Raw genomic sequence first — 26,179 nt, 5'->3', positions numbered from 1 at the left:
TTCAGTCAAATACATCAGTTTCTTTCTTTATAGCTTTTAGAATGTGTGGCTAAGTAAACAGAGATAGTCATGGCTGTAGTTTGATGACGCATCTGCACTGTGACACCAGCTTTCAGATCCTGGTTCAGTCTGTGTGTTGCTAACAGCATTTTGGACAAGTAACTAATCTCTTCCAGTTCTATTTTCTATCCACAAAATGGGCTTGCAAGGAAGATAAATTAATATTTAATTAACAACAGTTTAGATCATACATAATAGAAATAGTTTGATGTTTCCCCTTCCATCAGGTCATGGATTTCTTCAGAACACAGAATGACTTGGGACTGAAAAGGAAGATTTTCTTGAGTGGAATTAGAGCCTGATTGCAATAACGTCTTTTTCCTCAAGTGAAAACCAATTATTTTTGATTGGATAACCTTTGCTTTCACTGAACAGCAGCATTTTTTTTAGCTTTTTTTTTCTTTAAACTGATTTTTCTTATACAGGCAGATCAAGTGTATGCAGTTTTACTATATTGAAACCAGCATGCACATGAAATAAAGGATTCAAATGCAAGCATAAATTTTTGTCCTAAAAAGAAGTTAAAGTTTGGCATACTTAGTTGCAATTAGCTTAGAAAGAAATACACTTCCATTTGGAGGTCTCAGATCTCTGAAGTGTTTTCTCAAATACTGTAATTTTAAGCCAAGACAACCTAATTAGAATAGACAAATTAAGTATTTGGACCATTACATTGTCTTTGCTTTCTTACATTTATTTTTTAGGGTTTTAATTACAAAAAGACTGCCTGACAAGCATGTAATAAATGGTTCTCAACTGAACCTGTTAGTGAGAATCTTTATTTGTGCATTACTACTCTGTTTCATTGCCAAGACAAAATCTTTATCAATTTAAGTGAGAAGTAGATCACTACTTCACTGCATTTATAAACCTAATGAAAGATGGAGGGAATTTTGTTCAGCACTTCCTGAATAATATAATACATGCAATTATATTTTAGAGACTATCCTTCAATTGCTGAAGTCTGAGACGTCAGGGACTTGCCTTGGTATTTTGGGAACTGCCGCATTGTTTCTCAAAACACTCTGCAAATTATTTGCAGCAAAGCTCTTTTTCAGGGAGGTCAAATGCTGCAGGGTGGCATTAGTAATGCCTATTTAACAGCTGTTATATAGTCACGGACACTTGACTTCTAAGCCAACACTCAATGTGTCAGAAATGAAAAAAGTTGAAGTTGGGAAACTCCTGGTTTTCCCAGTCTCACCACGGCGACTGGCATCTCAGAACATTCAGAACAATTATTTAGCCACACACATTTCTAACTGACAGGTCAAAAAGCTGTTTCAATCTCCAAGTCTATTTTCAAGCATCCTTTATTTCTCAAATTATTTCACCATATTTACCCTCTTTTTCCCCCCATAACTTTACCTCTGAGGACAGCCACAGTTTAAGTCTATTCCATCTGCGAAAGGACAGACGATACGGGCAGCATCACATAAAACCTGCGCCTCTTTAGCAGCAAATTGAACGATCAATGGATTATCACCTACTCCAATGGAAAGATATTTAGAGATTAAAAAAAAAAAAAAAAAAAGGAAAAATCAAATCTGAATTTTGAATGTTTTATTATTTAAATGTTAGTGTTTAACTTTCTTAAAATTCTAAGAAATACATGTTTGTTTACAATTGATAATTTCTTGTCAAAACCAATAATCTGTTTAAAAGCAGCATTATTAATTCAGCTTATTCAGAAAGTAATAATGGGAGAATAATTTCAACTGTTGTTCTGTCAGACTGTGTATCGTTCTTGGATGTTCTTAGACTGAAAACAGCTAAACATTAAAAGCAAAATGAATAAAGACATAATTACTGCCACTTCATCTCCAACATTAATAATCTATCCGTTCTCTAACTTGTTTATTATTTTCCCCATTACACCTCTGTTATTAAAATAAAATCTTATAGGTCACGTTACACTGTCATGTAATTTTTCAACTGATCCCCGCTGTTGCTATACTGAACTCTGAACAATGCATGCAGAACCAGATACGCTCTCTCAATCCATTTCAGCATTTTTTCAGCTATTCTTCAGACCATAAAACAACAACTCTTGTAAAAGTAATAACAAATGAAGAAGCGATGTCTTACAGGAGTAAGATATAAAGCAGACTGAAAGCAAACTCTAGGAAGAAAAAATGAAGCTTCCTGAAGTGGGACACAGATGTAAGGCACAGATCACACTGATAGTCCAAAAAACATACAGACTCAGTAAAAGATGTCAAAGAACCAGAAAACTGAGTATACTAATGAGGTGGCTTCCAGCCTCTGTTCCCAGGACCGTGACAAGTCCTGGGTATAAAACAAGTGACTGTTTAGTACGAAATCCATAAACCCAATAGTCACTAGATGAACAGACTACAAACAGCTGTGCTCTCTTGTGCCAGCTCCCCCTCCGACTGATCAAAGTAGTCTGGTGTTCGTCATTGCTATATAACCCGGTTCTGGCAGGAGGAGTAGGAAATATCTTCTCCCCTAGATTATTTTTTGGCTACTGAAGTGCTCTTTGCATACGTGGGACACGTAGTTTTGACTTCTTGGCTGAGGGAGACCTAGGAAAAAGGAAGCCTGCTTCTATCTGTGTACTCTAATCCATATATCATTATTATATTATTTTAAAAAAGACTCAACAATCTTCTTCACTCCCAACGCTTTTTTAGAAGGGCAGCTTTTTTTGAAGGCAGGATAACCCTGACAAAGGAAAAATAGCACTGAGATGATAAAGGGGCTGGAGCATCTCTGACGAGAGGCTGATAGACTTAGGGCTGTTCAGTCTGGAAAAGACAAAGCTCAGGCGAAATCTTATCAGCGTGCATAAATAACTGAAGGGAGAGTACAAAGAAGATGGAGCCAGGCTCTTTTCAGTGGTAAAAAGGGACAGGACAAGAAACAATGGGCACAAACCGATACACAGGAGGTGCTGCCTGAACATTTTTCTGAAGGTATGAATTTATTTATTTTTTTGAATACTGTATGGGTGACTGAGCACTGACAAATGTTGCTTGGAGAAGCTGTGGAGATTCTCTCTTTGGAGACCTTCAGAAGCTGCCTGGACATGGGCCTGGGCAGCCTGCTCTGGGTGTTCCTGCTTAAGCATGGGGTTGGAGCAGCTGGCCTCCAGAGGGCCCTGCCAACCATTTTGGGGTTCTGTGAGCCCTGGATCACATATGGATAGAGGTAGTTAACCTCTATTTAGTAACCTTAGTGGTTACTAAATATATGTCTATCAAGTGAGATGGGAATTCAGATAAACAACTGTGTCCTAGACAGCTGATTACTCTACATACTCTTTTTTTCTGACCAAAATTGGTCAGATGCTTAAATTTCCTTAAGATGAGACATGAAGCTAAGCACCTGGGGCCAAAATACCACTTAATAATAGATATTTTAGTTCTTTACTGGATCTAGCCTCAGTTTGTTCAACATAAAGATTTTGACGGGTAATTATAAAGGGGAAAACAGAAGTCATACAGAAGCAGTCCATATCACTACAGCTTATTGCCTCTCACTACAAGAAGGACATTGAGGTGCTCTCTCCAGAGAAAGGCAACGAAGCTGGTGAGGGGTCTTTGAGGAGCAGCTGAGAGAGCTGGGGTTGTTTAGCCTGGAGGAAAAGAGACTAAAGGGAGACCTCTTCATGCTGTACAATTACCTTAAGAGAGGCTACCGCAAGGTGGGGATTGGGTTCTTCTTCCAAGCACCAAGTGATAAGAGAAGAGAAAATGGCTTTAAGTTGCACCAGGGGAGGTTTAGGTTGGATATTAGGAGAAATTTCTTCACTGAGAGGGTTGTGTGGCATTGGAACAGGCTGCCCAGGGAAGTGGTTAAGTCACCATCCCTGGAGGTCTTCAAGAAACGTGTAGATGTAGAACTTAGCATGGTTTAGTGGTGGACTTCAGTACAAGGTTAAAGGTTGGACTAGATGATCTTGGAGGTGTTTTCCAACCTGAATGATTCTACGATTCCATATAATAATTCTATTATTAAGCAAATGAAGCAGAACAGTAAGTTTAGCTTTAGAGTATTCTCTATTTTTCAGTAGCCTTCCTGCTTCCCCTCCTAGCCTGCCCCTTCTTGTCTGCGTGCTGTCCCTTTGCTGTGCTGACATCGCTGTCTGTCTTGGCAGGCATAAAATGTGTTCAGCTCCTTTCTGAAGGATTAGTTCCCTAAGCAACCCGCTAACTTTCCCCTTCCTTATCCCAGGCCATTTGTCCTCTTCTGCGCAGACCTGGCTGGGTTTTGTTCACAAGGCAGTTTGCAGAGCTGGAATGAGAACACACAGGCAGAAGCAGCTTTTGCAGCTTTGTCTCAAGTGGGAAACCAAAGTGCCAGTGCTCCTCAGCTCGGGTCTGGTGAACTATCCGTGATTTACTAAGCCCCTGAAGAGTGCCAGATGGTCATTTGGAACAGGCTCTCCTCTTTTACAGCTACTGCAATACATTAAAGGCATCTAAAAATATTTCAGTATTAGTGCTCCCTTTTCATATACACTACTGCTGCAGTTATGGGGGAGGGGGAATGGGGTAACACAAGTATTTGAGCATTAATCCAAAGAGAAAATCCAACAAATGCACAAGGCACGTGTACTTCTGGTACTGATAAGACCACAAGTGCTTCTGAAGGTTTTCCCATCTCAGTGGGAAATATAGAGTTCTTTAAGTAGCTGAGCTTCAGTCAGAGAGGTCAGCAGTACCCTCTCAATCCATTTGAGACACTTCTCTAGGTTACCTAAAACTCCAGCAAGCTCCCCAAAATCCCTTGCATATTTTCAAAAGTGTTCATTTACACAATCCTCTAGCTGAAGAGATTTACACTGTTACAGCTAATATACTGGAATAATCACAGAATCATTAAAGTTGGAAAAGCCCTACAAGACCGCCTAGTCTAGCTGTCCTCCTACCACCAATGTCACCCACTAAAACACGTCCCTAAGTACCACTTCCATCCATAATCTCATGCTCCTAGTTTTTTTTGGTGGACTATTAGGTAATAATACTAGCCATAGTTAATCTTTTAGTAGCAGCATAGGGATGATAAACCTCTATTTTAGAAATACACAACAAAGAAATGTCAGTGACAAATCAAATGAAAACCAGAAATTGTAACTGTAGGCTCTGAACCTACCCTGCTAATTAGAAGACAAATCCCCAAACAAACAGCCAGGAAGTTAAACATAACCACAGTAAAATTTCACAACCTGTTGTGAAGCAACAGGTTAAAAGCATAAACGATGATGTAAATACTGTAATATTGGCAAAGATGTCAGAGGCAGAATGGTTTTGGAGACTTATAAAACTAAGGCAAACAGGAAAGAGGTGAGTAGGGAAAATATATTCTTTATAACATTAGAACACTTCATTCTGTAACCTCTGTTAACAGGCAACAACATTACAGCACAAAGGAGAAATTCCTCTCTCTCCCCATCCCCTTACATCCCAAAAGGCACTACAAAGCTAACCTGTCGAACTTCAATGCTACGGGACACTGTGAAGATCAAAAGCTTAAGTAAATGCAGGAGGACCTCGGCCTGTAGACCTTTGAGCCATATATAGTGTCAATTACGTTCTTATTAATCTATTTTTACACACACAAAAAAATTATCCAAGCTTTCTTTCAAGTTGAACTCTACTAGTAAGAGTCTACCTGTGCTTCCCCATGTGACTTTTCTCTACAGCTGACTTGCTGCATTTGAATACTGTACTGTAGTAAATGGTCAGTGATAAAATCATGAAATTTACTTCCACTGCTATTATATATATACTTACAAAACCACCAACTCAGCAGTATGAATGGATGAAATCATCACACTGTAGATCTTACAGACCAGTCTTAGCACATTAACAGTGCTCTCTCCATTCCTCCACTTATAGCCTATATTTGTTCCTTGTTACACTCTTCTAGTACAGCCACTTCATGCCAGCAGATCTGTATTAATATTGTTACCTCTTCCCAAATATTTCACATTTCTCTTTTCCTTTACAGCCAGGACTCTGAACAACACCTTATACTCCTCTTTTATTTACTTTTAATCTGTTCTGGTTATGTTTCTATACCATGTCTGAAACCTTGCTTCTCCCCATCAAGCCCAGCTATGCTTCAACTTCCTGGCCTCTTCTTGCATCATTCTCTTGATATCCCAACATCTTGATATTATTAGTTTTTCACTCCAACTAATTTAAACTCTGCTTCCCTCATCAATCCCAATTTCACTGGTTTATTCATTTTTCTGCTCTTATTTTTGCTAGAGACCAGAAAACCTTTTCTAGCAATACGCTAATTGCACATCTCTGATATATACAAGAAACAGCAGTTGCTGGCAGAAGAATCTCACTACTATCTTGTACTGGCTCTAGCTGTGATGGGGTTAACTTTCTTCATAGCACCCTGTATGGTGCTGTGTTTTGGATTTTGTAGCAAAACCAGTGCTGGTAATGAACCAAAGTTTTAGCTTTTGCTAAAGAGAGCAGTATTGGAACTCTCTCTTTACCACTGTCTGCCCCCACAGCAAATAGGTTGGCGTAGGAAAGAAATTTGGAGTGGACATAGCTAGGACAGATGACCTGAACTGGCCAAAGGAATATTGTACACCATGTAATGTCATGATCAGTAATAAAACTGGAGTGGTAAGGGAAGAAGAAAACTTTTGGAGAGGGTGGAAATTGTGTTCCATTGTAGCCACTGCCTGGAGACTTGCTGGGCATTGGTCTGCTAGCGTGAAGTGGGGCAGGACTGCTTTGCATCACCTGTTTTCCTCCTTCACTTACTAAACTGTTTTCATCTTTACTCCCAAGTTTTTCTTGCATGTTTTTCCTATTCTCTCCCTGTGCCTTGGTGGGGAGGTGGAGGAGGAAAGGAGGTGTGGAATGAGCTAGCACCTGTGTGCATGCATAGCTGCTGGCAAGGGTCAACCCACCACACACTTAAATCAGTTTGTAGGCCCTGCTTTTCAGGTGAAGACGAGGTTTTCTATTATTTCATTTGAAACACTATCACTGGAATGCACTTACTCTGATTGTAAAACCACAGAAAAATTCTAAATAATTCATATATAGTATCCTTAAATTATTATAGATGTCAACCTGCGAGATAGACTTCATTTGCTTGGCCAGTTTGGTTTATCACTAGATAACGTATTCTGAAAAGGTAATGACTTATTAGAAAAGAATACCTTTATTTGTTGTGAATTCGCTGTCTCTTGCTTTTGCGGATCTCACAAAATCAGCTGCCACTATCATTGGTGTATAACACAAGTCGCAGCTGTATTTTCTAACCAAGGTTCTGAAAGCCAACCTGCGGACACATTAAAATTAACGACAAATTGTAATGACATTTCTCTGATTAGCTACTGTAAATTGCTGTCCTTACATGCAATGCCATGGGGGTGTAAAACTGTAAGACAAACATGTCCCATGTCTATCGCAACCGTAAACAGTCACAGGAGAATCATGGAATCAGTAGGGTTGGAGAAGCCCTCCGAGATCACCTGGTCCAACCACCCCCTACCACCAATGCCACCACTAACCCGTGTCCCCAAGCACCACGTCCAACCCCTCCTTGAACACCCCCAGGGACGGTGACCCCACCACCTCCCTGGGCAACCCGTCCCAGTGCCTGACTGCTCTTTCCGAGCAGAAATGGCTCCTCATTGCCAGCCTGAACCTCCCCTGGCACAACTCGAGGCCATTCCCTCTGGTCCTGTCTCTGGTTACCTGTGAGAAGAGGCCGACCCCCAGCTCCCCACACCTTCCCTTCAGGTGCCTGCAGAGAGCAATAAGGTCTGCCCTGAGCCTCCTCTGCTCCAGACCAAACACCCCCAGTGCCCTCAGCCGCTCCTCACAGGACTTGTGGGGAAACCCTCCCTGTTTTTACAGTCAGGAGCAGCTTCCTGAGCGCAGACACGCTGTGCGGGCAGCTGCCAGGCCAGTCACTTACTTCGAGTAGCGCACCATCGGGGCACAGATCTTTACAAGGCGCCCAGCCCGAAACAACTCCCCGGGCTCGTTCCCCGGGCATCCTTTAATTCCCTCTCCGTCCCCACTCATCTATCACCACCAACCCGTCCGGCATCTGGAAAAAAAAACAAAACCCCGGGGCCGGGGTCCGCGGGGCGGGGGCGGCTCCGAGGGGCTGCCCAGCCCAGCCCGGCTCGGCTCGGCTGAGCCCGGCTCCGTTCCCCACACGCCGGCAGCTGCCGGTGGGACGGCCCCGCTCCGCTCCGCTCGGCTCCGCTCCTCTCCCGTCGCTCTCCTTCGCCATCATCGCCCTGCGCCGCCGCCCGGGAGTGACGCGGGGCCGCCGGCACCTGCCAGCATGGAGGAGGAGGAGGCGGCCGGAGCGGCCCCGCTCCCCGCCCCGGCCCTGGCCGAGCTGCTGGCCGACGGTGAGCGCGGCCCGGGGGGGGACGGGGCTGTGGGGACGGAGGCGCCGCGTTGCGTCCCCGGGACCCCCGCTGTTGTTGCCTCAGGGGTCCGGGTCGGGGATCGGGAGGGGAAAGAGGAGGGAAAAGTGGGGCTGCTCGGTGCGTGGGGTGCTGCCTGCATGGCAGAGACCGGCTTCTGCCCCCTGTTCTTAGCCCTGTTCCTGCCCCTGTGCCTCTTCCTGCTCCTGCTCCCTGTCCCTGCTTGGCCGGTGCCTTGCCCGTGTTCCCCTGCTCCTCTTGGTAATACCACCGGGGAACCTTCCGTGCAAAGTCTCGCTTCGTTAAAAACCACCCCTGCGGCATCATTTCTTAATTTAGCATTGTAAATTAACGCCATTATCAGGCGCGGTACGCTTTCGTGAAGTTGGGTGTTTGGCTGCTTTCGTTCCCAGTGGGGGCTGCTGTGTGCTGGTTCTGGGTCCAGCCTCAGCGGCCTCACCCTGGTCCCTGGTTACGTCGGAAAAGCTGGAAGGGGTCAGTGCCTTTTCAAGAAAAAAGTGGGGATTAAAGGAACACGTGCTCTTTTTCACCATTTACAAAAACAGACAACAAAACAGTCATCAGCTCCGAGTATGTTTCTCTTGCTTGTAGTCTCTTCTCAAGTCAGTGTCACACTTATTATGTGAGGCCGCATGCTGTTACATCTGGAGAAACTGAGGAGAGGTCTGTGTGCTGCGAGATGTACGCTGTAGGTCCACAAGTATTGCTGGTTTGAAGCACAGAGATAACATCTAAATCTCTTTCAGAATGTTATGCTGACTTCTTCAAAGAAGACTTTGATGTGAAAGCTTACACTTCGCAGTCCATCCATCAGGCTGTGATAGCTGAGCAACTAGCAAAACTTGCCCAAGGTATTAGTCAGCTGGATAAAGAGCTTCATTTACAAGTAAGTTTAAAGCATGCCTGCTGCTCTGGGGTGGTTGATATAAACTGATTAAACGCCGAGTAGTCCTATGGTCTTGTTGCTTCTGAAATTGCCCAGCTAACTTTGCAAGCACTAACTGAAAATACAACTTGCAGCAAAAAGAGTAGTGAGTCTGATACCTAACTCAGTCAAGCCCACTCCTAATACCCCTATGAAGAAGCTGTACACTGTTTGGTTTGGTTTTGTTTCTGCACTCTGTTTCCATATACACAGAGGTTCCACTGCTCTTCGTAAGGATGCTCCCTAATTCTTTCAAATTAATCCTGTCAGCTATCAGAAAAGCTTTTCAGTGTTTTGGCATGGTGACTGTGAGAAGACAGTGAATGATTTGTCTTGCACCCTTTCATCCTGTGCTGGAGCGTATCCTAGGCCCTAATCCTCACCTTTAGCTGGGCAATGTAACCTATGCTTACACACCTTCACATCTTCAGAAAGGCACTTGAGTTTGGATAGTCAAAGACAGTTTGGTAAAATCCACACAGACACCACAAAACTGTTGACCTTTCCGTGAGAGTACATGTTAAATTTGTGTGTGGTTTGAAAAGCTGCTCCCCCTCATTGGTAAATTCTTTAGGAATTAGTTTTTAACTTTCATAAATAGAAATGAAAATATTAAAAATATGTAATTACTGTGTGATTAGTAAGCTTACATTTATAATTATTTTATGTGATGGTGTGTTGAAACATGATTGATTGCTCTGCTGACTTAATATGTCAGCTATGCTGCAATAACTGACCCTCTTCCCATTCTGAGCTTACTGTTTTTGTGAAGTAAAACGTGTTCTGAAAACCCTTTCATCTTTAAGGTGCGGCTGCTTTTTCCTGTGTCTCCTTAACGTAGGAAGACTATGATATTTTAATATCCCTCTCAGGTGCATATCTCCATGCATTCTGCTATTGTGATTTCTCATTTCTCTCTTTTTTTAAAATTTTTTTTAAAGGTTGTTGCAAGACATGAAGACCTGTTGGCTCAAGCAACTGGAATTGAATCCCTGGAAGGTAGGAACAGTGACCTTACTTGCTATTTATTATGAGTGAGGAAGCATTTTTAACATGTGCACAGGGAACATCATTCACTGTCCACTTTGGTTTTTGTAGCTACAGATCTTACTTCTGAGAAGTAATGTGGCAGCGCTTTTTTTTTTTTTTATGTCAGCAGATGGAGCTCCAGGGAGAAGATTTGACTGATAGTCCCCTGCAATAACTACTTAATAGGAAAAAGTATCTTGATAATCAGTTCTGAGTAACTTTAGCAATCAAGTCTTTTTGGCCTTTTAATATATATATTTTTTCTAAATTAATCTAATATGTTGCAGTATCTATTGCCATAAATACCACGTTTGTAAATGCTGCATATGCATGTGTCATGTAGCTTAGAAGTCTTAAGCGAAGAGGCTTTAACACATGATCTTCACTGCACTGGGATGATTTTTTTCCTAGTAGGAAACTAGTAAATTAAATGCATACATTAGTTTTATTCCACTATTTGAGCTCATGCTTTTAATACAAACTGGTGGCTTGTAAAGGCTTTACTTGAGAACCATGGAATCTGTACAGAAAAATGGTTGCAGAATATGAATCTGCCAGAAGCTCATTAGACCTGTCATTCTGCTCTGCTCTTTGACACTTGGGAACTTTGTATGATCTTGTGGGTGTGTGTTTTTTTTTTTTTTTTTTCTTTCCCAGAAAGGTATTTACTTCTATAACATGCTAATTTACACGATGAGATCCAAGCGTATTCTCTTCCCCACCTATATTCTGCAACTTGCAGAGTAACTTGTCTTTGTCTCATCATCTGCTTTCAGGTTTTAGCATAACCAGAGAGTTTCTGGTTGCTGACACTTGTAGTACCAGTGAGCAACTGGAAATTGTTGGATATGGTATTCAATTTTTGGCATTTATATGTAGATATAAAAATAGAGAAATGCTTATTTAATCTAGCAAATAGTTTTTTAAACAGTTGGAAATTAAAGCATAGGAAGTCTGGAATCTTTGTTCATCCTCCAAATAAGATAAGAATCTGTAGTTGATATCTACATCTGTCTAATGGATCAATGTCTTCCAGTCACAATCTTCATCAATTTGTGCGCAGTGGACCTGAGTGTTCAGAAATCGTTTCTGTTTTTGAAGGCATTCCTACCTAAAATTGCTCTGAGGAAAGACTGAAGTATTTCAAAAACAGCTGTTCATTTATAAAACAATTCTATAGGTCAGGTGTGGTAAGTAACACATTTTTTACAGATGATAACCAAAAGTAAAAATAAAATCTAATCTGCCAAAAAATTCATTATTTTTTCATTAATGTAGGGTTATTCTCCTTAAAAGGACTCTGCCCTGTGTGAGGGAAAGAGAAATACAGGAGAGTTCTAATCTTGAGGTTTATAGACACTTGAAACATTAGTAGAAACAACAGTTTTGTGCAAGCAAACATGATATTTGCAAAACCTTTACTCTGCCCAACTTACCGAGTAAATTGCTGGGGATTTTGTTTTGTTTTTTAAGGTCTGTTCACTTTGTTAATCTGTACTCTGATAAATACTCTTTTTTTGGTTCCGTTTCTATAGCTGGCTGAACAGGTATATTGAATCCCTCAAGATGGGCTAGATAGTATCTTCCCATATCTTATATACCAGATGCAGAGGGTAGATTACCTTTTCATCCATCCTAATAATGCCTTCTGGCAGGAGGTACTGTTATATTGCTAAAGAGCATACACCAGACATGTAGCAAGCAATGTTACTTCACTGTGCCTTGTTTCAATATAGAGTGGAGAATTGATCCTATTATGTCTTCATCTTCTGGTGTGTGAGAATTGCATGGCTGTCCTTCCATCTACAGATGTCAGAAGACCCCCGAATCTTACAATAGCCAAATGAATAGATTTAAAATACAGAGAACATGGGAGTAGGCATATTTATACAATACAGACGAAATACATGTACAGTCCCAGTATAGAACAAACTGAATAAAACGCTATTAGCAGTAATTTTGTTTATCTTTTGTCTTTTTGTATCTTATTGTAGTTCTGTCCGATTTGATGCAGACAAGCTTGTAAACAGGGCTTTACAAAAACGTAGGATGTTTGAGAGTGCTTACAATAACTGAAACAAAAATAATTTCGTAGGTCTGGGTTTGCGTAACTTAATTAAATTCTCAGCAGGCTGATTCCACATTGTAAAAATGACTGCTACCCTTGACTGCTTTGTTTGCAATTTAGGAAGAAAAGAAAACCGTGCTTGTGGGTTTTCTTTGTGCTGCTTTTCCAAATTCATCTGGAGCAGACATGATTAGGGTAGTTTGCTCTGTTTGTAATCTAAATTAGATGTTCTCACAATGACATTGATACCTTACTTTTTTGCTCAAGATGCTTATGCACAGGAAGAAAATCTTGAAATGGAATTGCTTATCTTTTCAGTTTTCCCTGTCTGTGGGTTTCTCTGAACTGTCTAGTTCCTTTGTTAAACAAGTTGTGGCATTTTTTTATATCACGTTCTGCTGTTTGTATCAGGTTATATGCCTTTGAACAGCATCTTGATCATCATTCTCTTAGAAAGCAATCTCCTCTAAATATTATTTGAAACTTATCATATGATGAATTTCAGAGCAATATATCTTCTGTAGGTTTTTGTTCTGTACCAGTAAATTTTTCCATGACATTCAGTAGTTCACTGATAACCTGCTCAGTTTATTTCCAAATATCGTGTGTCTCATTCATTTCAATCTCTTTGAATGTTTTATTGTGAAGGGTGAAACTGCTCTTTTTTTATGTAGAAGTAGTCTGCAGGAGATGTAATTTGGGGAATAGTTCTTTCTATAATTGATGTGTTATGTTTAAAACATCTGCTTTATTTTGCAGGTGTCCTCCAAATGATGCAGACTAGAATTGGTGCTCTACAAAGTACTGTTGATAGGTATGCCATTCATGATGTGATTAGAAAGCCTAAATTCTTAATTGTTCTATTATGTACTTATTAATACTTCCACAAATAAACTTCTCTTCTTATTTTTAGAATTAGAGCCAAAATCATTGATCCCTACAATAAAATAGTATCTCGCACTGCTCAGCTAGCAAAGCTTCAGGTAAGTTGTATTAAAAATATATTTTAAAAAGTCTTTTTAATATGCTTTGTTTCACGGTCCTCACCCCCAGGTGAATTGTCAGATATGGATGGGATTTCCAGCAGTAGACTGCAGTTTGCTCTCAGTATTTCTGAGTGAAAGTCAGTATTTGTGTGTCTCCTCATGAACTACTGCGAACTGCTTCACATTACAAAGTAGAAAACTGACCTTTGCATTGGCTTTGTTAGTTTCTGTAGAGATGGTGGGTAAGAATGGCTATCAGAACACAGGTTAATTAAATTTTCATTACTGTCTGGGTATATTTGATACTGTTATGGTATCAGCGTGTTGGAGATACTTTTCACATTTACATGAGTGCAGGCTCAACTGCAGTTTAGTAAAGAGTTTGGGAAATAATTCTTTCAAGATAGCCAAGGTGCAATTTACAGAGCCAATTGTGGTTCCAGTGTTTCATAAGCCCAGGTACGTAGCTGTTCCTATCTTTTAAATGTAAGTGGAGTCTACAGAGAGTGTACTTCTGTGTTAACAGAGAGCAGTTGTAGAGAGCTTTTCACAGTAATGGTGAGGTAAGTGTCAAACGCTTCTATTTCTAATTTTATTATAGCTTAAAACTATTCCATAGATCTTCAGGAGTTACTATAGGTGCATTCTATTCAGCGTGTGGTTTGAAAAGAAACACAACTTCAAATCTGTAACTGTTAAATGAGTTACTGTTTGAACTGTTTCTCTTCACAAATTTACTTTGGGTTTGCAGAGCTAGGGATTTATCTTCTAGTAGCAGAAATGTGAGCTGTGGATGTATGCTCAGGTAGGTTGCCATTGTCTGCTGTTGTACACTAAAGGAAGTGAGACTGCAAACAGTTGCATACAGTTTCTAGTCTGGGGGCTGGTGGAGCAAGTGCACTAGTCTCTTGGATGATGTTCTGGTATGTTCTACATCATTTTCGGTAGCAGTGAAGTTCAGCAGGAAGCTCTTACCAGTCTGTTCAGCCAGTTTGTTCAGCTGCTTCTCTTGTTCCTCCCAACTCCAGCTGTCACTGTTTTTGCCAATGGGCAAACTGTCCATGACTTCCGTGTGCCAGGTTAGGTGCACATTTTCTTATTTGTTCTCGGGTGTATGTTACAAGTGTGGAAAGTTTTGCAGGAATTTGAGGCTAAAGATCAAGATCATTTCTTCCTTGACTTTACACAAAGTCAAACTGGAAGGCCCTGAATGTAGGCAATATTTCTTGGGTTTGCTTTGCTTCCTCTTTGCTCTAGCAGGGATATGGCCTTACAGAGGTTACATGGGTTTTTCTGTGGTGTGAAAGCATCATGCACCCAGGGGCTGGGGTCAGCATTACTCAGCCTGTGCAGGGGCATTCGTAATACCTGTTTTTTCTGATCTGTGAGTCCTCTTGTTCTAAATGACAGTCCAAAAAAAAAAAAAAAATGTTTAGGGTGAAGGCAGCGTGCTAGGCTCCATCCTTGCATCCAAATCTGCCTACTTACCTCAGTGCACAAAAAAAGGATGACTCTAGCTTGTCTAGCAGTGAGAGTCCTTAGCATGAGAGCTGCTGTCCCCTTGTGTTGTCAAATACATAGTGAGTGCATTATGTTGCTGTTGTGTCCTTTTACCTGGTTGCCTTATTTGTTCAGGAAGGAAGGGCATCAGCACAGCAAACAGCTCACTTCCTGGCTGTGGCACGGTTTATGAATGAGACACTCGTGGCACAGACACTTTCAAACTTGCTAATTTTATCATTTGATATACAGTTAGTACAATAAGTGTATTAAAAAAAAGTAGGTGACTGATAAAAGAGGATGCTCTCTGTCAAAACCTGTAGGGTTGGCAGTTATCCTTTGCTGCTTTGCTGAACTGCGTGGTGTTTAAGGGCCTCCTGTATTCATGGTTGTATTACTTCAGTGCTTCTCCTTTGATTGCTATGGGACTGCTCACAAACTGAAGGAGTATTTGGCTTGCATAAAGCTAGATTTTGCTATCCTTAATTGTTTTTAATATAGTCTGGCTTTTTCATAAACATTCTCACTGCAAATTCATTGTCAAACTTCAAATCCAGTCCTGAATTCTAAATCTCTTTTGTATGCTTGTATTATTTCTTGCTCGGCACTTACAGCTTCATGGCATCCCAGGGGAGTAGTAGACTTACAAAGCTTACTTCCTATTTTAAATCATGCTATCCTCTTCTGAGCACATTCATAGTCTTTCCATGGCATATCACAAGCTAAACGGGATTAGTTAACAGCTGAAATATGTAGACAGAGAGTTTGTCCTTCAGAGAGTTATTTTCTGTGGATTTCTAACTGTTTCTCCATATGTTCTTAATTTTGGATATATTAGAGTTTAAAAATCCCTATAATATCAGAAATTTTGAAAGCTTTTTTATTTAAAAAACATATTTCTATAGTTTAAAATTATTCTCTCTTTAAAGTATTTTCCAGTAGCAGAGTTTTTCCTGGTACTACAGAACCTGAACAGTCAATGTAGTCTTAAAATAGTGGACTGTCCCATCTTTCTTCAGGCTTGTGTTACATATACAAGCATATCTCATATATATTGTGTTGTATATACAAGCATATATATATATATATCACATACATATATGCAATTCACTTGCATTGTGATCTGGCAGATATCTGCAATTGCATATATGAGCTATGTGCTGGCAGAATGTCAGGTGGTCTTCTCTTTGTAATTGAGTCTTCCTTCAATAATTTCATAAAACTAATTTAAGATTAAAAGTAAGAGGCTTTTTGTTAATTTAAATTTTAGCAAGAGTGTTGATACGTTGGTTTAAATTTCAGCAGATAACTAATATGCAATCTCCCAAAAAATTGTGCTTGATTTTTAATTTTATTAAAAACACTGGACCTAACTTAGGCCACTTGCTTTGTTCCAAATTACTTCTTGCTTGAAAAGTGGAATTGATTCTTTCTTGGATGGAAGTATCTCCTTTAGGAAAGCGTACTACTTTAACTCCAGAAGTGACTGTTTCTTGAATTAATTCAGACTTCTGCTGTGCCAGTGGTCAGGTTTGGTAATCTAGCATCCCTGAACAACTCCGCTACTATATGCGTTTTTTTATTTCCATTACACAGTCCTCATATATTGCATTCTTTTATCGTGACTGAGAGTTTTATGAAGTTGCACAAGTCATGTAAGTGGAAATACTTATGTGAAACGTAATGTTTGTCAAGGGCACAATGCAGTAGCGATGGCTGTAAAGTTAAGAGCGCATCTTCAGTGTGAATTTTCTCTCCCTCCTAATTCACAGGGTTAGAAGTTGTCTCTCAATATAGCTTTTCCTAGCTCTTATTCAGCTCAATAGTCCTTTCAAAAGGTTGTTTCTTGGTATGGGAGATAATGAACAACAATCAAATGAAACAGAAATATTCTTCGGCATGTAAAGTACAAGATGGTCAGAAGATAACTGAAGTTGAATTCCTAGGGAAAAACATTAGTCAGAGGTACACAATTGGATTAGGAAATAATTAAATCTGAAGGCAAAGTAGTAATACTGTGCCCTCATATTTGGTGAAGCACAGTGCACAATATCAAAAGCTATTTTTGATCCGGCTTGCAGAAATTTAGTTCACAGATATGAAAGTGATATGCGGATCAAGATTTTTCTAATTAAAGAAAAGGATTAATAAAAACTGATATGTTAATCTCTCAAAAGCAGGATAAGCCCCCCTTGGTTCTCACTAATAATAGAAATCATGTGGTTAAGTCATCTCAGAATGCCTAGGAAACTCGCACTTAATGCTATGTGATACCGAGCTGAAAGCAATGAGAGTGTGTGTGCTTTTGGTGATTTGTCTCTGTGGGGGTTTTGTAATTTTTCCTTCTTTTGTCGTGCCTGGACGTTGAATAAAATGTTAATATATGTATTTCCATTGTTTTATGCTGGCGTACGGTAGGGATTGGCAAGTTGTGCAGTCCACTAAATATTGGTTGGAGCGACTTATTTTTATATACGAAAAATAGGCGAGCTTAACATTAGTTTTTAAGACCTAAACTTGAGTCTCAAAAAGGGTTCAAAATCTGTCAGGTACTGAATATTTTTTAAAGTGATTTTAATTTCATCTTGGTATCCATAAGATAAACATTTCAGGAGGATTTATTGTCAGTACAAGGGAAAATGACTCTGAACAACTCTTCTTACTCATTCCAAATTTCTTACTTATACCTCTTGTTAATCTGATTGCAGATGCTGGAGACAAGTTTCGAAGTAATGCCAGTGACTACTGAAATCCATACACTTCTGTACCTTCTTCTAAATCACATTTCTGAATTGTAGTTTTGATGCTAGCCACTCCAGAATGTTGCTTCTCCTGTAGCACATACCTCCTAACCTGACAGACTCAGTCCAGTCCTAGATGAACTCTATTATCTCTGCTTGTTCTATAGTCTCTGGTTATATGGTCTGTGGTTACTGATCTCTAAAAACTTTGATGCATCTTTAGGACTCCTCTTATGTCATGAGAACCCTCTTCCATTGTAAGACTTAAAAAATTCATCATGCACTTGATCTAACTCTTTTTGTCTCTGTTGTTTACTGCGTAGAATGAGAAAACCTGTTTGAAAACGTGGGTTGGGTGAAAAATGGTGAAACTATTATGTTTGATTCAGATGTCAGCAATATCTTTGTTCTGAATTGGTACTAATGAAAACATGGAAATATTTTTCCTGAAAATTTGCATATGCATCCATCTTAATTTTAAGCTGAGAATGCCATGTATTTTCATAAACCTGTGAAATAATATGAACTAAGAGTTGACTGCATGTAGATTACTGGCCTTAGGAAAGTTTTGATGAAAATGAATGTTTGCATACATTCTTACCATAAGAGTCGATATTTATAACAACACTTTTAAGCCTTTAAGTTTTATTGTCCTCAGTAGTAAACGCTGCCATTTTGCTTATTTTGGATCAATATTTAATTGACAAAGCCCACTTCTTAATTTTACTCATGTTTAGAGAGGGGAGAACTATTTAGAAGGAATTCAATACATAAAAAAAGCTCACTTCTGGATAGAAATAGGATATGTCTCTGTCATAGGGTCCTGAATTTACTTTTTTTTTGCTAGTAATAACAGTATAATCTCAGTAGCCCAATAAATATAATTTCCAGCTGTTGAAAGTCATCTGTCACTGCATTAAATTGTGAAAAAAATCCTTTTCAGTGTTCTAAAGTTCTTTGTTTTTATTCACATTCATATTTCCTTTTCAGTTAAAATGTTTCCATATTTGAGGCCTAAAATTATGTGATCGTAATGAGCTGATAATATCCTCTAATGCTAGGATTTCTCTGCAGGCTGCCTGTGACTTGCTGCGGAGGATAATACGCATCTTGCATCTCAGTAAGAGACTTCAAGGACAACTGCAAGGAGGAAGCAGGGAGATAACAAAAGCTGCCCAGAGTCTCAATGAACTTGGTGAGTCCTTCTTAGTTACTTTTAGAGGCATTTTTAGCTTGCACTCATACAACTTACAATAGTGTTTGACTTCAGAAACAAAGAATCCTCTAAAACTTTTTACCGTGGTTCTGTTTCCTGAGTTGAGTTGAGAAATGGTGTGGACAGAACTGTTCTGAATTTGGTACCTTCATTCAGCATCTTCAGTTTTTTCATATGACTTCTCTAGATAAAAGGTATTTAATATCATGAAAATTTTGTGAGAAGTTTTTTTTTGGGGGCAACAATTTTTACAGATAATTAATTTCTGACTGGTTTGTTCTGTTATGGGAAACCCTTGTTTCCCATATGGAGACTGGATCTCCCCAGGCATCTGGAGTCAGCTCAGAGTCATCCTTTTTATTAACACAGTGAGAATTTAATAGTACCCATATATCAGCCTAAGCTGGGTGCTTCCAAGGAGGGGCCGTGCTCAAAGCTTTCTCTGGGTTCTTATACTCGTACAATCTTCATTTTGTCCACGGTAGTCCAAACAATTCTGAACACATATGCGTAACGTTCCTTCAGAATGGTGGTTCTTTGTTGCAGGGCAGCATGGCTGCTGTTGTCTCCCAGGACAGGATATCATCTGTTGTCTCCCAAGGCAGGGTGGCTTCTGTTCAGGGCAGGCTCTGGTCTGGCGCCATCCTTGGTCAGCATATCCCCCCATTCCCAGTGCCGCTCATTATTCCTTACATACCAGCGTCTTTTTTCCTTTCCAGTTTGTATAAAATACCTTCAGAGGCGACAGATTGTATATTTAGCTTTAGGAAGACATTGAAGTACAATAAGGCATAATTTGAACGACAGCTTGTGTCTTAAAAGAAATTTATTGGCCCTTTGACCTTTATGAAAACCATATGTGATACGATACACAGATACCTAGGCTAATTCAGATACTGGAAGCATTCTGCTGCAGCAGTGACTAATTTACCCTGGATTTTACTGGCTTGTAGAAAGAGTGATAAAATACTTCTCGTGACACTCGTGTTACGTTGCTAGACTGTTTTTCGTTCTTCAGCTAGCTTGGGTACTTCCACGCGGTGCTGCAGGAAGCAGCGAAGAACATCCCATTAGTCTTGGAGATCAGTCATCACTGTTGTATATGGTATCTTGCCAGTTGTTTCTCCTTTGGTTTAATTTGGTAGTCAAATTTCAGCTTCCAAAAATAGGTTGTGGGAGGGCTGAACTATCAAACATTCAGAATCATCCTGAGGTTTATTGTGCATATTTGTCACTACTGCTCCTTTTATACTGTGTAATCAAAAAATTATTAGACAATGATTTAGTCTTATAATTAGAAGATGCTATGTTGCAAATGGGAAGTTTAAATATTTATTTAGTTTATCAGTTTGGCTGAAGCACCAGAGCATCAATTGTAGTGTTCTAAGCTAGTATATATTTTTTTCTACTTTGTCTTGTTTTTGGTCTCTCCTCTCATCACGAGGATATATAAGTAATGCTGTCTTTTAACTGCCTGAATTACAAATCTTGTGGGATTAATCTGAATGCTAGATCCTATTCAAATAATTAGTTCAATTTAATGGTAATATGAGACATTTATGCTATCTTGTGTAGTTTTTAGGATTTCTTTAAAAGAAAGAAAAAGCCTTTTATTACCCTCCGTCCTCTTTCTTCTACCATTTAAAAGGAGACCTTCCACTTTCTTTTGTTAAAGTGCCACATTTTTTTTGAGTTTCTTGTTTTCAAATACTTTTTTTTTTTTTTTCCTGAAGCTTGTGAAAGTCTGAGTAATTATTATTGTTAAAGGGAAATGTGTCCCCTTAGGAAGCACTCTTGAGTTTCATCCTACAATACATGGGAGAAGCCAAGGTTTGTGGTCCTTAATTTAATTCTGGACAATGTATAGCCAGGTAAAATCCCTTGTCTATTATCATTTCTCCCTTCCTCATCTTCCTGATGTCTCTTCCTTTCTCCTCTCTTACCTCTTTATCTGCATCCCTCCCTCACCTTTCAGCTCTCTGTTTTTCTCTGTTTTTCCTACCTTGCCTGTTCTGAAGTTTTCCTGCCTCCCAGATGGCCACGAAGGCCAGCACCTGGGTGCATGGGAACACTGCAGTGCAGAGAGGTCAGAGCAGGGTCTGTCCTGTTTGGTGATGGTTTGCTAGGAGTGGGGTGACTGCTCACAGGGGAGGAAAGTAAACAGTAAGTTTACTTTTTCTTTTAAACAGAAAGTAAACATCATGAGGGTGGGAGGCATGGAGAACAGACACTGGTTATTTGGTGGTGGGATGTGAAAGCTTTGGGGGGTTTTAGGAAGTACTGCGACATCTGATGGTAGTAAGTAGGTGGTAGAGATGGGCAGCGTGAAAGCCTGGTGTTGGTTAGGGAGCCCTGCATCATGAAGGCTTGCTTTTGAACTGGGGATCACAGCCAATATTACTAAAAATCTGTGTTTTCAGCCAGATGTTTCTGAATATCCCTTTGGCTGCTATTCAGGGAAAAAATCTTCCTGTTGTTTGTTACCTTTTTGTCATGCTTCTAGTGCAATATAATTTCTGCTTTGTGAAATCATCATCAGCATGATTTTTCTATGAAAGCTCTACATTTTCTATAGTCTAATATAACATGCTTATAGCTTATTCTTAGTGGGGTCTTGGGATACTGGACATTTATTTTTACATGCTGATACACTCTGTGTGTGTGTATGGTGTGCAGGAAACCTGTGTGTGTGTCCGTTTACGTATAAGCATATAAGAAACACTAGCTTTGACCGAGAAGGTTTTTTCTTCCTGGGTATTTTGTTAAGTTGCTGGTAGCCTGCAGAACTGCAGAACAGCTGGTGATGTTAGGAACTTGACTCTGAAAACAACTGGTAATATTTTCACTGAGAGATTTACTTAGAGCTGAAGTAGACCTAAAATTCCTCTGTGTTAGACTTTCATATTGTTTGAAATTAACTTTCTGTTTCAACACAGTAAGAAGAAAAACTTAATTTAATATATAATTTTTGGAGATTAAATAGTGTGTGCGTGTATATATGCATATATATAAACCTTCTGCAGCTCATCCACCTCCTAACACACTTCGTTGGGTTCCCCATCAAAGTAGAAGCAGAGCTGTGATAGTTCATTAAACGAGCTATTAGCTGGTTCTCTGGTTTATTCTTCTTCATATTATAGAATCTGATGCAGCATATGGGTAGGTAAAGCACATGACACATTCGGGTGTCACTCAGTGGGTAATACAGTGGATTACATGCCCTGACTACTCTTGTTTGTGATGCTTTTATATGGATGTTTTATAAAGTGAAAAAGAAATGTTCCTAAGCAAGGTTAAACAATAGAATGTGAAAAAGAAAATGGTATGCTATAGACAGTTCTCTTTTACAGAAGAAATTCTATAGGTATTGAAAAATCCGCTGTCTTCTATGTGCATATACAGAAATTACCGTCTCTAGTTGTCACTAACTGATCAGTTGAAGATGAAAAAATTAGTAGTTGCACTGTGAATATCTGGACAAGTTGTTAATTCCATTTATCATTTACAGAGCTAGCTATGGACAATAAAGGATTTATGTCTTTTGTTTGTTCAATAACTATAACTTGATGTCATCATTATTCATACAAATGCTTAGACTTCTAATTATAATAAACCCCTAGTCTCTGTGTATGGCTGCATTATAATTTATTTTACAGCAAGTGAATTTATTTGCTTGAATGACCTTGTGAGCATGTAAAACTTGGAGGCATGCTTTTGCAGCAGCCATAATTTTGCTCTCCGGTAAACTCAGAGTAAGTCTGTGACTAAGCTATGCAGCCATGAAATGAAGGGGAAGGGATATTGAAATATTTAATTGGGTGTCTTCAATATAGAAGTTGCTCTGGGAAATACTGTCTTCCAAGTATTTTAGGAGAGGAGAAGATGGGGGAAGGTAAGACTCTGACCTCAATTTAAAGGTACGTAATTGTACAAAGAAGGCAAAATATTGACAGATATGAAGGTCTAGCTAAAATGGAGACAGTCTTAGATAAGTATCATGATCTTTCTAAGAGTCTAGGAAAGCTTGCACGTTGCAGTTATTTAGTCTTAACAACAACAGAAGACTTGAAGGAAATAAAAAGAAATAGAGCTCACTTTTGTAAAGAAGTGTAGGCTGGATAGAGAAAACTGACATTAGGATATACATATTATTGGGTGAAATAGTTTGAAGGAAGTCCTTTGGCTATGTCTGGAAAGCTTTTTTTGTAGCTGGCATAAGGGAGGTAGTGGTAACTGTCTTCTGAAGTACGTCATGAAACTAGTGACATCCGTAGAAACGTGATTGTGATCTTGGGCCTGAAACATTCTCATGAAATTCACAGAATTCACATAAAAAAGTACCTTTCCAAGGTAAATAAGATGTGTCATGGTATCATTTAAACAAGAAAAAGCCTGGGTACAGCTGGTAAGTTCGTTAGAATCAAAATTAAAGGAAATGGGAGGAGGAAAATGACCTCTTTGGTTGCCTTGATGAGTGCTGTGTTGGTAGGAGCTTGTCTTATTGAGTATTGAAGTTTCTATGTTTGTGTGGTTTTCTAGTATTCCTGCTCCATGCAGTAACCTGGAGTTTCCACTGAAAGGGATCACCACTGTAGATTGTGAAGCTATCTATAGTCTTACGGCTCTTGACACCCAGTTTGTGTCATACAGTAACACAAAGTGATGCTTGATTGAGGGAAAAATGAAATTTCTCTGTGAAAATTCATTGTCATTCTAGATTTTGTTCTCGTAGAACATCGTTGTATAATGGCACATAGTCACTATTCTCCATGCCTTTGAAAATGCCTATGTCATTAAACAGAGTAAAATCTTTCCAAGTATTTTAAACATGTCTATTTTTTTTCTTCTGTGTAGCTGTTTAAACATGGGCCTATTCTGCAGAAAGGAGGGTTTGTGCATATATAGTCCTTTGTGTGCATGTATATTTATGTGTGTATATAGATATTTTAAATGCAAATATAAAATATATTATGTATGTCCATCCTAATGTATCCCAACTGCTTTTCAGAGTAATCTCATTATTCTTAGTGATTATCTTGGAGAACTCCTGGGAGAGAGAGATGAGAATCCAGAAGACTGGAATGTTTGCCTTATTGAAAATACAACTCACCGGCTCCTATTTTACGTAGACAACTCGAACTTAAGTTCTATAAGCAAAGGAATTCTAGAACAAATAAAATGTAGGAGTCTAGAATATAAAAATGCTGTTAAATACTAAACCACATGAATCTTGTTTAAACGACTGCATTTTCTTCCTTGGCAGCATAGCACGTCTTCAGATTAGAGAAATCAATGACTGCCCTGTAGTTTGATTTAAATGGGGCTCTTGACACTGCATCATACTAGCAAGGTCAGCAATATAATGCAGATGAAAATGTTGTGCAGTAGAAGCAAAAGTTTTGAGAAAACTGTACCTGAAAAGTCATCAGCAGTTGTTCACTGTTGCACGAGTGAACATACATCAAGTGGGGTTTTGTTGAAATGTGTTCTTGTGTTTTCATTAATGAGTTGAGTGATGTAATATGGTATATCCTTATTAAATTTACAAGTACTAATCAAGCAGAGAAGAATGGAAAGTATGCTGGGAAACAGGATTAGAATGAAGAATATTCTTAGCAAATTGGAGATATGTCTTAGTTGAATTGCTTTCATTTCTCTTCCAGACAAGTGCAAAGTCCTAGCAATAAATACTTGTAATTAACAGCAGAAATTTGAGAAATGACTGTGTAGGTAGTAGTTCTGCAGGGAGACCTGTGCTTAGATGAAGGCTTGATAGTTCTTCACAAATCGAGTGCAAGCCAGTTGTTCATTTGTTTTGTAACAGTGTGACATTGCTGGCAATGAAAATTCATACTGATCTTTATAAGGGAGGGTGTTTTGTGCAAGGCACTTGAAACCTTTTATTCGTGTTTCAGCTGGAGAATCAAGCCTCCTCTAAGGCACCTCATTCAAGGAAGGCATAGGTTAATTGGAAAAAATCCTAATTACAGCAATAGCGATGGCTGAAGGTCTTGAGGATGGGCAGCAGGTGGAGCAACTGAAAATGTGTGGCTCTTTGGTTTGGAGAAGAGGGGTTTGAGAGGCACAGTAACATTCTTCGGATAAACCAGAGTTTTTCCAGGTGGGAAGGGAGTAAATAGCTCTCCACATCCCCTGTGATCAAAACAGTAAGTAATGGGCCTAAAATGAAACAGAACATTTTTATCTGAAATGCTGGGAGATGTTTTCATAGCTGCCCCAAAATTATCATTATGGGCAGAAGCAGTATTTGGAGGTTTTCTAAAAGCAGTTTAGACAGACATGTGTCAGCAATACTTTAGATAGAGGTGCTTTTGCTTTGAAAGCAGCAGGAGTAAGCTGACCTGCTGCCATCTCGGAGGTGCTACTCCTCCTTTTCCCTCCCCTCTCCTCCCCTCCTCCGTTAATAGAGGTAGTATTATAGTGAAGTTTTGGTTAATTGAACTGCTTGATGTTCAGTTTGCTTCCCATGAGTTGGTTTGTTAGACACTGCCCAGTTACCTCCTGAAATTTTGGGACACCGCAATTGAAAAATTCAGGCTGTCACATTAGTTCATCTTCTTCTTATCAGTCCTTCAGATGAAATAGTGGATAAATCTCCTCAAAGACCTTCAGCTTACCCCTCTGGCACAATTATTTCTGTTCTGGTTACTCGCTGTGTAACTGACAGTCAAGTGAACTTCACACAGCTCGTCATGTTACTGAGTGCTGCTAAAGTGACCCTCCAAAGCTGTTCTGTCAAAATTCCCTGGAGAGTGCAGTGAGCACAAGAGGGAAGGTGGTACTGACTGTGTGAATGTAAATGCCATATCTGTACTTTTTTTTCCTTTGCCAAGACAGGAGGCAAGATATCCATCTCTCAGAGATCCTATTGTTTTTAAGAAAGATGGTAATTTACCCTTTAGGTTTTTAATAGCTGAGAATGATGATGCACAGTATTCATCAAAATACTAAGTAGCACTAGTCAGTATTCAGGAAACAACAGCTCTAATTAACTGAAAACTTAACTCATTTTAATAGTAAGGGTTCATACTTGTTTTATACCAATTATCCATATCTGTTGCAAGTTGTAATTCACTCTGCATATTGTTTCCACAGGGTGTTTTGTTAATTTAACATGACACCAAGCTGGGAGGTAGTGTTGATCTGCCTGAGGGAAGGGTGGCCAGTCAGAGGGATCTGGACAGGCTGGACTGCTGGGCTGAGGCGAATGTGATGAG

The 26,179-nt window shown here is 39.5% G+C and overlaps 2 protein-coding genes across 3 annotated transcripts in view; one reads left to right on the top strand and one right to left on the bottom strand.

Annotated features, from left to right (window-relative positions):
* The window catches only part of DUS4L (dihydrouridine synthase 4 like), a 39,993-nt gene extending 31,834 nt beyond the window's left edge, over positions 1-8,159 (bottom strand). The window contains exons 1-3 of one of the 2 annotated variants that reach the window (XM_032193624.1): positions 7,990-8,159; positions 7,226-7,347; positions 1,429-1,546 (exon numbers count right to left, since the gene is read on the bottom strand). In XM_032193624.1, the coding sequence (XP_032049515.1) occupies positions 1,429-1,546; positions 7,226-7,347; positions 7,990-8,099 (350 nt within the window). In that variant the 5' untranslated portion in view covers positions 8,100-8,159. The remainder of the gene's footprint in view (positions 1-1,428; positions 1,547-7,225; positions 7,348-7,989) is intronic. The other variant, XM_032193635.1, reaches the window with a different exon arrangement.
* A 169-nt stretch (positions 8,160-8,328) lies between these two features.
* Positions 8,329-26,179, top strand: part of COG5 (component of oligomeric golgi complex 5) — a 188,707-nt gene continuing 170,856 nt past the window's right edge. Inside the window, exons 1-6 of the mRNA XM_032193577.1 lie at positions 8,329-8,437; positions 9,223-9,362; positions 10,343-10,400; positions 13,258-13,312; positions 13,412-13,481; positions 18,800-18,920. Coding sequence (XP_032049468.1) covers positions 8,368-8,437; positions 9,223-9,362; positions 10,343-10,400; positions 13,258-13,312; positions 13,412-13,481; positions 18,800-18,920 — 514 coding nt within the window. The 5' untranslated portion in view covers positions 8,329-8,367. The remainder of the gene's footprint in view (positions 8,438-9,222; positions 9,363-10,342; positions 10,401-13,257; positions 13,313-13,411; positions 13,482-18,799; positions 18,921-26,179) is intronic.

The sequence above is a fragment of the Aythya fuligula genome, chromosome 1 (genome assembly GCF_009819795.1).
Source record: "Aythya fuligula isolate bAytFul2 chromosome 1, bAytFul2.pri, whole genome shotgun sequence".
NCBI classification, from domain to species: domain Eukaryota; kingdom Metazoa; phylum Chordata; class Aves; order Anseriformes; family Anatidae; genus Aythya; species Aythya fuligula.
Note: the sequence above shows the minus strand (reverse complement) of the source record. Positions and strands in the feature narration are given on the sequence as shown.